Here is a 12,929-nt window from a genome sequence, read left to right as displayed (position 1 = left end):
GGAGATGTGATGCTACCGTACATGTCTATTGTCAGACTGAATGGCACATTTTCACCAGAAGTGCCGTAGATACACTCGACTAAATAGTCCTGGGATATAGAGGTCCACATCCCATATAAATGACAATGGACATTAAAACCCTTCATAATCTATTACTCTACTCTAATGGTAAATGGTACTTATTCTTACAGGTGTGGGGACTTGCAAATTGTTGACTCGAGTCATACTTGAGTCACTATTCTTAAGACTTGAGACTCGACTTGGACTTGAAAGCCAATGACTTGGGACTTGAGCTCTGTGACTTGAAAAGAATTTATGCTTTTTCTAAAAAATATATGTATAAAAGAAAATATTTCCTCTTTACAGTTGATACCTGCAGTGCTTAATTTTACAAGAACAAACTGGAACATGCCTGTCCCACTTCTCCATTTGTTACTTTGAATGTAAATTAAGTACTAGTAATAGAAGTAGTAGAACCATTCAGTAATATGCAGTACAGTACAGTAAAACAGAGGGAACTACAACTCTATTCTGACCATAATGATTCACACTAAGGTCTTGTCAAAACATTTAAAAAGGAAAAATTTGGATTTCTACAACTCAAAATATATAAATACTCTTGTATAAATATACCATGGCTTTTTAAGTACACTTTACTTAAAAATTCATATAATTTGCAAAAATTTGGTATTTTGGTTTAAAGACTTTAATTAACTTGAAGCTCAAAGCAGACGACTTGGACTTGACTTGGACTTGCCTGTATTTGACTTGGGACTTGACTCGGACTTGAGGTCCCACCTCCGACTCATAGCATATAATTTTAATTGTTACATATGAATCGTAGCAATCGGTGGGTTAAACATTGTAAAAAGTTTAGTTAAATGTGTCAAAGAGAAAGAAAAAAATCCATTGAGACTGTAAAATCATTTAGAAACAATACATTACATTGTTATCTAAATATGCAGTGACGTGACAGTTCTGCAGTATTGAATAATGTACAGTCAAATAGCATTTCTATTTGCTGATTCCCTTCTATTTCCTATTATATTCTTAACTCTGTTGTCCCTCAGGTCTGCGCCCAGGTGATGAAATCCTCGTCCTAAATGGTCAGTGCGTCTCCGGTTTGGACTTGGCTCTGATCCAGACACTGTTTTCTGAGCCGGACCTTCACCTCAGTCTAAGGCGGGACCTCCCAGAAACATCTCTCCCCTTCAACCACGTGGCTCCTCCCTCCAGACACGAGCCCAGGCAGCACCACCGGGCCAAGTCTTCATCAGCAAACTCAAAACCACAAACTTGACTGGCAAACGCATCAGTCTTGTTGGAGTTTAGAGTTACACGTTGTTTTTGCGCTGTAGCTAAATGGAAGACAGTTGGGGAAATTGTCAAGGGACCATAGCTTGACAGATGGTGAGATAAAAAAGTAAGATTCTTCTTGTCTATGCATCTTAAAGTTATTGTTAGCTTACATTTCAAACAAATTGCTATGCACTGTGGCAAAAAGCAACTAAATTATTCAAATTCTCTGTGCATGCTCTAATGCACTAATTGCTTGTTGAACTTCTGGTGAAAGTGAAGTATTTTCTCACCTCAGCCACATTTACATACACACACAAAAAACAGTTCCTTTTACTTTAGACTTCTGCTTCCTTTGCGCTGACTCATTAGGTTGAAAGAACATGGTTGAAGGCACTGTGTGAAGTTTGTTTGCTTGGTCGTCCATCCTCCGGGGGCGAAGACAGGACCAGAACACCAGGGGCTTCTGACCACGCTGGGCTTATTACAGTTTGCAGATGTGTCTCTCGCTGTCATCTTGTTCTACTGGGGAGTGAACGTGTCAGAGCTGAGCTGTAAGGTTTTCATTGTTGGTAGACGAATACAGCTGATGCTCACTTGGTACATACAGTGTGGTGGGTTGATTTTAAGCAAGGTAAGCTTTTGAGGTCTGCTTTTTGAAGTATGAATAGGACTGCAACTAATGATTATTTTAGTGATTCAGTGATTTTTCCAATTATTTGTCCACTTGTCAAACCATTATTTCTACTGTGCATTGAGAGTTTTTAAACAAATTAAAGGTTGAAATATGGTGACTGAATAGATACAAATAAATTATATTATTATAAAATATATTACTGATGAAGAAAAAGTTTTTTTGTTTTTTTTAAATATTTTGCTTGAATAATGGCTCTTTGTTATAAAACGTGTTCTTGCACATGTCAGTTAGTGATTAGGAAAGTACAATGAAAGTGGTTTATTAGTCAACTAGACATCCTGATTCATTGTTGCAGAACTAGAAGTAATTTATAGCCTATTGAAATTTTGCCCCATTTTACCAGCATGAAATGTATTATATGTAAAATATGTAAACTGTTATGTACCGTCAGTCCAAACTGTTATAATGTTGTCCTTTTTGCAGCCAATGTGAAGTGTCATTCTAATAATAGTAATTAGTTAGTGAAATATTTCCTCCACTGCTGGCATAATTGAACACAAAAGGATTAATGACTTGAAGGCCTCATTACTGTAAATGGTGCGATCAAAGGAGCCTGCGGTTTTCCTCATTCTCGTCTCTAGAGGGCGTATCGTTACAGGCTGCATGATAAGGTGCTATGGTGAATTAACACTGTTTTAATATATGCCTCTGCTGGTTTTCACATACTGCCAATTATATTCTAATCTGTCCCTCTACAGATATCGTTTAATTATGTAGACAACACAAATATGAAGGCAAGAGACTTTTTCAAAACATTAGGTTTAAATCAGTAGTCTGTAAATGAATAAACAAGTTACTGTGGTAGCAGTAATAACATTTATTGTCATAGTAAACTCTCTTTGATTGAAGTGTTTTAATAGTAATTGTGGTAGTGTGGTATTGTGTTCTTTTACAAACCCTTCCACATGCAGAACACTTTCTCTGAATAGATTTTTTTGTTACGACTTCTTACTGTTTGCCTTTGATTGGGCTTTGTGCTCAGTAGAAATACAGTCCAAAACACTCCGTTGTTGTGAAGACAAGCACACACACTGCATCAAACAATTATCCTAACACACTTCCTCTCTCTCTCTCCTTCCAGATGTGCTCTGTGCAGCTGACGACGGTGCTCCCCTCTGCGTAGAACTACAGAATGGTCACTCCCACTGCGCACACAGGCCCATACAGCACAGCAAGGTAGGAGGAGCTAAACACTCAACAAACTGCAGCAAGGTTTTCTATTGTCTTCTCTTAGACACACAGACAGACTTGTGCACTGAAATGTCCTCATGCCAACTTGGTGTGGCTGATCTGGGCTTGTCAAAACTGGCACCAATTCACAGCATTACCATAATTGGGATACTTAGCCATGGGTGTAAATACAGCTTATTAGTGTCACGTAGAAGAGATGTCGTGCACTCCCACATTTTTAAACTTGTCTACGCCTAGAGGTGAAGATACATAAGCAGCTGTCTAGTATTTTCTTCACACTTCTTACGTCTGCCCTACTCGCTGAAGGCTCAAAACTATTTTTTATTGAACAATTGTTTTTAGATTTATTTAAACAATCCCACCTTGTATAGCAGACAGAGCTCAGACTGCGCTCATTTGTTTACCATGGTGCTTTAAAGTGGTCATGTATTTGAAATGTATGCCCGTGTATTTCATATGTAAGCCAACTTCAGTCATTAAAATGAGCTGGAGCCTATTCCCATGAGCTATATGCATGAGTGTTGTGCTAATGGAATATGGAAGAATTCACTTATAGAGAGTCAGTGTGTGGTCATTAGGAGACAGCATATGTTAATGTATTGATGTGGCTAGGAGCTTTGGGGGAATTAAATAGTGCGTATTAGAAGAGTAGTGGTTTTAATAAATACGAGGGTAATATATTCTGAATGATAAGAGGATGTGGTGAAAATCTGAGTGAAATAGTGGAAGTAAATGGTAGCAATAGTCAAATAATAGTAAATGATATTAACTTGAACCCATTTGATGAAAACTATGTGAGCTTTTTGATAGTTCAGAGGGCAGTATGTTTTATATTCCTGACTATTACAACTGATCAAGGGCAGTTTGATGCTTTTATTTAGTTGCTTTTAAGTTTATTTTTGCTTTTGGCTTTCCCTCCTTCATTCCCCTGAGCTAGTATTTTGCCTTCTAGGATCGAACAATTAGCATATTATTTGGTTTCACATCAAGGCCTTTTTCTTTTCACTTTCTGGAGCTCGGGTATGGCACAAATTGTCCAATGGCGTGTTATGTTTTGCAGCTGGATTTACCTACTTTTTATGCAAATGTGTCTAAATTTAAAATCGCCAGCAGTGTTGCCCTTTGCTATGATAGATTCAGCGATTGCAAAACCAGGCCACATGTGAAAGATTGTTAATTGCCACTGCCCCGGGCTCCGCTCTAATTGTCTGTGTCAGAAGAAGCCATGCCGTGTCTGACCTCAGATCAGCCTGGAGGTGGATTACGAAGGACAACTTGCCCGCTTCTCCTCTCTATTCAGACTTGCTCTTTCTGTTTGCCCGGCGACATTAGTCAGTCCCACTGTGCTCAGATCTGCACTGCACCACTGCTGCTGCTCTGCTCCCTGCCGGCTTTGTCTACAGCAATGAGCGGAGAAAGGGAAGGTGTGTGCATAAATAAGAGAGGGCTCAGTGCATTTGTGTGTTGCTGCTGATGTTGCCAGATAAAAAAGCGGCTGTGTGCCTTCATGTGGAATATTTAGCCACTGTGAAGAGGGCAGAAAAATCCCAGGGTGAGATTTTGGGGCTGCTAAATCAAATTTGAGTGGAGTTTAATAATCATTGCATGGACTTTGGTTTGTTCTGTGAGGCGGAAAGGGAAAAAATCTCAAGTAGTTGGGCAGAAAATCAGTATTTATCAGCATTTGTTATGTACGTGTGAGCTGTGAAAGTCAATAGCGACGAACAAACTGGAACGAATAATTTCAAGGCACTTGTCACAGCATGTAATCAGCCTCACCGCAGCGTCTACCTTTTGATTAATTGCTCTGTTGCATTCCAATTTGCACTTATTACATGAGAGAGATTTGTGTACATCTGGGCTGAGATGCTTACTAAGCAGTGCTAACGTTTAGCAACAGGATGGTGATCCCTGTCCGCCCGAGTTAACCTAATGATTCCGTTCAGAAAAAGCCTGTGCAATTGGTTTGGTGGAGCGTTTATGAGCCTAACCAATCGATTGAAAAAAGTCAACCCGATTGGTCCCGCATAAGTCTCCTGGGGAACACCATGTTGAATTGATTATGTATGCACTGCAATGCTTTAGTGAGGGTTGGGGAATGTGTACTGCCCAAATTATATGGTTTGTCTTGTTTTGTTTTTTAAAAGGTTGAAATCTTATTCCAAATATAGAAGTTGTGGGATACAAAAACATTTACCCCAGAAGGACTAACTGTATTAATTATAATCATACATTTTATTTGATAGCACCTTTCAAGACACTCAAGGACACCTTACCATAACCGCAATTAAAACTCCAATTAAAACTCATTAACAGCTTATATAGTTTTAATAATGAAGACTATCTCAATCAGTGTTAGTAATTTGTACATTAATGCATGTTTTCTCATGGATACACCTTCACTGTTCCCTCTGCGCTTTTAACTGGTAAATATTTTCATTGGAACAGACACAAAATACTAAATCCTCTTAGGCAATCTTTTCATATTTTCCTCATTCATAGTTGACCTTGAGCTCCATATTGTGTTCTACCCTATTTTTCTTCTCCCGGCGTGCAGCCTATTGACGCAAAGGTTAGACAGTAGACATATTAAGCTCCTTTGCTGTTTGCCAGACGAGACGTTTTAAATGGACTTATGAGAGACTCCATCTGACTGTCACTACACGCAGATTTAGCCTAATTCTGTGGTGGCTGTGAGTTGTAGCAGGTGTCAAGTGAACCTTTGGGAATAGAATAATAATAGAAACTGGTAATGGAGCATGATTCTTTTTAAACAGGTCTCTAGAGTAAAAGATGTTTAACAATTTATGAGCCGGGGTATGTTTAAATGTAAAGGGATAAATCATGGGAGACATTTTACCACATTTTAATTGTAAATGTTTCAGTCGACATTTTATTACTATAGTGTACCGTATTTTACGGACTATAAGTCGCTCTGGAGTATAAGTCGCACTTTTTGGGAGTATTTATTTGATAAAATCAGAGACCAGGAACCGAAATTTCATCAAAGGCAAGTTATAGTAATAACAATAGAACAGAGAACAACAGGCTGTTAACATCACGTATGAACAGTTCTTCAGATAACTATAGCATAAACAACAGAACAAGTTTACCAAACTGTCCATCTCACTCCAAATCACTACATCCATTCAATTCTTCATCCTCGGTGTCATTTCTGAGCAACTCGGTGAACCATAGACCCATGATGTAAACGGAGCTTTCTCTTCTGTGTAGCTGTCATCAGACTCAGCATCAGTTCCAGTTAGAATTATTCCGCCCTTTCTGAATCCCAACAGGATGGTTTCGGTTGTCATTGAAGTCCAGGCTTTGTCGATCCATCCAGTGACTTCCAGGACAGTTGCATGGCGCACCCTCCTGGTTGTCATGAAGCTGTGTTCTCCATCCCCGCTTTCCGCCAGTCCCTCACCATATTCGGCTGAATATTTCACTACTTGCAGCAGGATAAATGCAGGAGACATGTGCAGTAAAGCCAAGCGACAGTAGTACAGTAGTAGCAGATATTGACACAAAAGTCTAGAGCGCCCTCTTGCGGCTGTCAGTGTGAAAATTTTAATATAAAAGTCGCACGGGAGTACAAGTCGCAAGCCCACACAAACCATGAAAAAAAGTGTGACTTATAGTCAGAAAAATACGGTATATGGACAGAGGAAACAAAGATATATTAGAAAAGCTCAAATTAAGTTTCCTCATCTTCCTTCCTCTTGTGCATGTCTGGCTGGCAGTTCTGGGCATCACTACGGCTGGTGTGTGTGTGTGTGTTATGGCTAAACCTATCAGCCTCCATCTGCCTGTGAAAGGGCCGATAATCTAGGATTACCTCTGTAACTAGAGTTAATACGATCCGGCTTTGTTAGACTAGCCCACTGTACACTGTTGTAGTCCAGTTACTAACACAAAGCAGTGGACAATAATAGAGAGGCTTCCTGATGTGTTAGCTGTAGTTGTCATGTCCGTGCCATACAACCACCTGAGCTCCACAATAGACTTGTTCACCCAGGACCAGTCACCAACCTTGGACCCGCTCCTCACCATGTGCTGGGTCTGGCTGCCAGGAGTGAGGGCTCAAAAGATGGACCATTTTTTTGGACCGGTTCTGAATGGCCTTGGATGTCTACTAAAAGAAAAGCTAGTTTACCTGGCAGAGGAAATATCAGCTTGCTTGTCCTGCCAAAGGGATGCCAAAGGAGAAGAGAGGATGGTAAATATGGTGTGTTTATGGTGACAGCAGGTTTATATTTTCCAAAACTAGGATTTATAAAAGAGGTAATTTTTGTTTTTCAGTAACTTATTTCAAAGCTGTACTCTAAATGTTGAAATGACTAGGCGTGTGCAAAAATGTCAAAATATCGATATATTGTATCGTTTAATATGATGATACAGTATCGATTCCATGGGCTGCTGTATTGATATATCGCTAAGAGTATTTTTTGGTATATTTTACAAAATTTTACTGAATTATTTGGTTACAGCGCTACAGTTTGTTGCTTGTTTAGAGGACAGAAACTTGTTTATGCGACACATTTGATGTTTTCACTGTTTTGATGATTAAAATGTGTGTGTTTCATCTGAACTTTGTACAAGAAGCGGTTTAACAAAGACTTTTAGTATCAAAGCTATGATTTAGCAAATATTTTTTCTGAATTATGTTGAATCGTTTTAAAATATATTGTATTGAATCGTATTGAATCGTAAGCTCACTATATTGAGGTATGTATCGTATCGGCAACTTCTTAATAATACCCTACCCTAGATATGACCAATGTTTTATTTCAGTTATGGTAGACATGATTTACTGACATAATGCCCCTTCCTCACCATATTCCAGTTCATTGATGTAAAATGGCCTTGAATCCAGTTTACCCTTGTGCTGTAAAGTCTATTATCTCTTCCCATAGTCACGTCTGCACTGTTGTTAGCAGTGTAGTACCAGATGGAGTGTTTCCAGGTTTCAAAGGGCACCGCTGCGTTTCCTATTCCAGACCTTTCAATGCCATCATGTTGTTAAATGCCAGTGACAAGCCTTCCCACTTAACCTTTCATTAGTTTCATGCATCATGCGGGGGTAAAAAAAGGAGTGCTCTGTGCTAGTCACTAGTGTCTTTGTGCTAGCAGAAAGTGAATAGCCTTGGGGACCTCAGTACATTGGGTGCTTTTAATCCAAAACTGGCTTCATTATTAAAACACACTCCCTCTTTATAGTCCTTGGAGATTTAGCGTAATAATATTTGTTTAGGATGAATAATAAAAGCCTAAATGAGGAGAGGCGAGCTCCAGGACCAGCCCTCCCCTCCCATCTCTCTGTCTCCTCCCAAACACTCACTATGATTTATGAGCGCCTCTTAGCGAGCTTTGAGACGGAGATGGCATTGTGGCACTGTGGCCCAGTAGCACAGAAAATGAATCACCATGCATCAGGGCGGGCTGGCGGTCACTCGGCCTTCACGTCCCTCTCATGGTGTCACAGAGGGGCAGGTCTCGGTGAGGGATGGGTGGCTCTGGCTGCCAGGGACATGCGTGATCTTCACCTTTAGTATTTTGTTCCAGCTACTGTATAGTGCCATCTAAATTCAACGTAAGAGATGGAAGTTAGTTGAAGTCTAAATCTCAAACTTTAGTTATTGTATTATGATCAATCTAAGGAGTACAGAATACAAAATGTTGTTTTTTATTTTTTAGAAAACAGAAGTTGCAAATAGTACTTTAACACTTAGGAGGGCTTGGTCTATATCTATAATGACTCATATATTTATTTGATCCTCTACACTCAAATCTTTTTGTGTATACTAAAAATAAGATTTTTTTCCCCACTAGTGGAAAGAAAATGCATACATGATAAATACTAGAGATGTAACAATATCCAAATCTCTCGGTATGATATTATCACGATATACATCTCGCTGTACGATATTTTGCAGAGGCTAATATAATTGTAGATAGGACACTTTTTTGCTTTTAAAACACCTTGACAAAAGTTTGCTGTGAATTATTACCATCATAATCCCAAGAATTCAAGTAAAAAACATATAACTTCATGTTGTCTGTGCTGAAATGAATCATGGGATATGTAGTTCCCAAAGTTTATTAGCTATTTCTACCTTAAAAATGCATTTAAGCAAAGGAACTTGTGATTTGATATATTGTGACACCCCACAGTATTATTGAGACTTTTGACGATATGATATCACGATATTTCGGTTTTGTTACATCCCTAATAAATACTGATAAAAATATTCCATGTTGCATCTATCATTTATTGAAGTACTGGTATAAGTCAATATAATAATTATTGTAAGACACCAACCTTCATCACATTCAAATATGCAATTATCTACCTTTTTAAAATTGTAAAATAATTTTGAACACCTGATACACCTGGCAATTTATATAGCGGCGTTGATTTGCTTGAATATAATTTCCATATGATCGATTCTGTTTATTTACATCTTACAAATAGGCTCACTCTGGTGTTCTTTTAGTGCTAGACTTGTGCTTTGATTTGAGCAGCGTTTCATCTACAGAGGAGTCCATGAGCCTTGTGCATAATGACTGCACTGGAGCGTTAAAGGGAGATAGAGACAGAGTTTAGCGTTGGTCTCGCTGCCTCCTCCCAGTCTGACAGTCTGAGCAAGTGTTTACACCCACCTCAGGAAACCAAGCACCGCAGTGTGACAGGAATGAGACCAAATTACATTTATTATCTTACGGCAACAAGGATAGATGTGCTAATGGTTTGTAATGGGCCATAGAGATAACAACACACAAAATTGCTCAGTTGTTTTTTAATGGCATACAATTCATACAATTCAAAAGTGGTTCTTCCAAGGCATTACTGACAAATAATCATATTACAACAGCTTAAATCGAAAGTGATGTGCATTATATTGCTCATTTATACATTGACTTTTAAAAATTCCTTGCGCAGTGCTCTAAAGCTAAGCCATTCACGTTTGAGTGTGTAACTAACCAGCCAGAACACTCCACATTGTACCAGTGTTACTGAGAGACAGGATGCTGCCCTTGGCCTCTCCATTCTCCCCTGTCTGGAAATTACACCAGGGTCACACAGACCGAGCAGGGAGAAACGAAGCAACAGCTCCTGCTAATGGACAGGGAATTAAGATGGAAGGTGGGCCGGCAGAGGCACTACAGATGCAGAAAACACTACGCTAATAAAATGAGACAAAGGAGCTCTAATTGGGAAGAATTGTCTCCATTTGCAAAAACGGAACTGCCATTCCTTGCTGATTGATATGCACAAAACAAAACTAGCTTCTAGCAGTTTTTCTCTGCCCACGCAAAAGACTGGCAGGATCGATGCTCTGTCAAAATCCACTCTGCCTTCCAGACCCAAGAAAGGGTACTGACCTTGGCCCATAGTGGAAATATAATACATGACTTGAGGCGGCACAGAGGAGGTAGAAGAGATGGCAGACAATAGTATAGATTTTCTCCCAATCTCACTGTCGAGGTTGGAAGTTATACGTTGGCATACAAGATACAGAATATAAAGAATGAGAAACTGTTTTTTGGTTAAGTAAGCAGAAAGTAAGGTGTGCTGTATAAAGTTATAATTGTTCAATATTTTGTCTCATATAGGATAAGCAGAAACCAATTTCAACCACAAGGGGTCAGTAAGGGAACATATAATTTTTTTTACCCCAAACTAGAATATCCTTGTGTGACAAAGTGGGCCTTTGTCCCATTTTACCCAATAAAGTTACAATAATTCTTGGTTCTTTTTGTTAATTATCACATTAGACCTTGTTCATTTAAATATACTTTATTTGTTAATTCATTTCAGTTTCCATTCATCATATTTCCCTGCAGCTCCACATGGTCCAAACAAAAGAGGGAGCGTGCCTCATGTCAACCATTTTTAAAAGCTTGGAGGCTGGACCATGTGGAGGGAAGACCTGGTTTAAGCTCTGTTTCATTATTTTTGTGTATTTGGTTTTATAGTTTATGTTCAACACAAAGTTCAGCTTATGTTAAACATTTTGATTTTAAAAAGGGACTAAGGCCCATAAAAAGAAATCCTCACTTTGCTTTGAAGAGTAACCTGGAACTGATACTCACCTGGAGGAGGTACTTCCTTCTGGGTGGGGTATAAAAGCAAAGCAGGTGTAATCAATTGAGAGAGACTTCTGTGCAGGTTATTTGGTGCTTTTGGATTTGAGTTACTTATTATTTTCTGTTTTATTTGAACAGTTTATTTGTACTTTGTTTTACATTAACTCTGGAAGTCTGTTTTAAAATATATTTTGTCGTGTCAAAATCGGGTCAGCTTCCCCACACCTTGACAAACTATAAGGTAAAAGTTGCTCCTCCACCTATATTTATAATGGAAGACTTTTTAGGGTCAACAAACATACTCCCCAGCCTAGATAAATGCAGTAAATGTGCCTGTATACGACAACTGCAATATAGCATCTATGTCAAATCAATGCGAAAAGTACTGACACCCTGAGTAGAGATTTGTCGTGCATTGTTTATCAGTATCGTTGCTTGTGACCTTTCTGTTTTCTATACAACCAAATCACGTAGAAAAGTGCTTGGAGACATACACAAAATGACTTAACCTTCTTCTTTCAACATCAAACGTTGACAAAGCAGTGTTCCCTAAATTGACTAAAGCCAGCGCAATATATGAAGTGTCAGAAACATGACGCATAGCTGTCAGCCATCAGTGGGAGACCTGTATAGGGGATTTTCAGGCAGCACTCCCAGCCCCTTTCTCCTTCACTCCTTCTCTCCTTCTCCTCCTCCTCTGCCAGCTCCCATCTCGGCCTCTTAATTGGTTATTTGGGAGAGCTGTCAGCCTGTCGATGGGATTGTTGTTGCGGCGATTCCTGAGTCATGACAATCTGTGCCTCCCTCTCCTTTCAATCTACTCACCTCCCCTCGTCACGACTCATTGCAGGTATCCTATCTGGCCGTTTAGTGATGATACCGATCTTAGCAGGGCTGTATGGGGAAGTCAGTCTTATATCAAAGCTTAAAGTTTTTCAAAATTGTATTAATTCTGTAATATATATTGGTTGTGATTAGATTTGATTGTATAATTATTTTATGCTGATATTTTTAATTAGTTCACAGTTGGTGCATATGTTTAATGTGGCCTGGAGAAAGACTGAAATGATGCAACTGCAAAATGAAGAAAGAGAATCACATTTATTCCGAGTGTGTTTTGAATGATTGAATCTACAGCAGGTTTATATTACATACGACTAGGGAAACAGGGTATTTTTTTTCTCTGCAGAAGACACTGTTTATTCTAAAATGTTTTAGCTTATGAAATTCTTATATGCAACCATTCCAAGTTTGTCCTGTTGCGATTGGTATGTATCAATCTTGGCAGAAATATATATAGAAATATTCATGTGTGCGTGTTTGTATCCATAGTTTCTTGTAAATGTACAGAATGCTTTCTGTGGAGGTATGTTGACTGTTAACACAAGCCTTGAGCAGCACACAGAGTTCTGAAGACTAGGGCAGACCTCCCTTTGGCTCCGGGGGCTTGTATCTGAAATAAACAGCAGATATAAGTGTTATCTGTCTCACTGTCTGGTGCTGTACTTCTGAGCTGTTCGATGAAAACGTCCCTCTGATATCCTTCAACACCCATTTGCTTCACGCAGACTCCCACATTGGATCTTGGGAATGTGATGCTTTTCAAAAGTGAAGGCTCTACACGATTAGGCATAGCATTTTGGCCAGTGACGAG

General features: G+C 39.1%; 1 protein-coding gene across 6 annotated transcripts in view; it reads left to right on the top strand.

Annotated features, from left to right (window-relative positions):
* The window catches only part of tiam2a (TIAM Rac1 associated GEF 2a), a 102,639-nt gene that overhangs the window by 73,273 nt on the left and 16,437 nt on the right, over nt 1-12,929 (top strand). For 4 of the 6 annotated variants that reach the window (XM_055161281.1, XM_055161287.1, XM_055161294.1 and 1 more), the window contains exons 14-15: nt 1,071-1,277; nt 3,075-3,169. In XM_055161281.1, the coding sequence (XP_055017256.1) occupies nt 1,071-1,277; nt 3,075-3,169 (302 nt within the window). Of the gene's footprint in view, nt 1-1,070; nt 1,278-1,629; nt 1,931-3,074; nt 3,170-11,362; nt 11,517-12,929 lie in introns of those variants that run through there. The other 2 variants (XM_055161300.1, XM_055161309.1) reach the window with 2 other exon arrangements.

Source organism: Boleophthalmus pectinirostris, unplaced genomic scaffold (genome assembly GCF_026225935.1).
Source record: "Boleophthalmus pectinirostris isolate CB_2022bp ecotype Guang Dong unplaced genomic scaffold, ASM2622593v1 HiC_scaffold_10, whole genome shotgun sequence".
NCBI classification, from domain to species: domain Eukaryota; kingdom Metazoa; phylum Chordata; class Actinopteri; order Gobiiformes; family Gobiidae; genus Boleophthalmus; species Boleophthalmus pectinirostris.
Note: the sequence above shows the minus strand (reverse complement) of the source record. Positions and strands in the feature narration are given on the sequence as shown.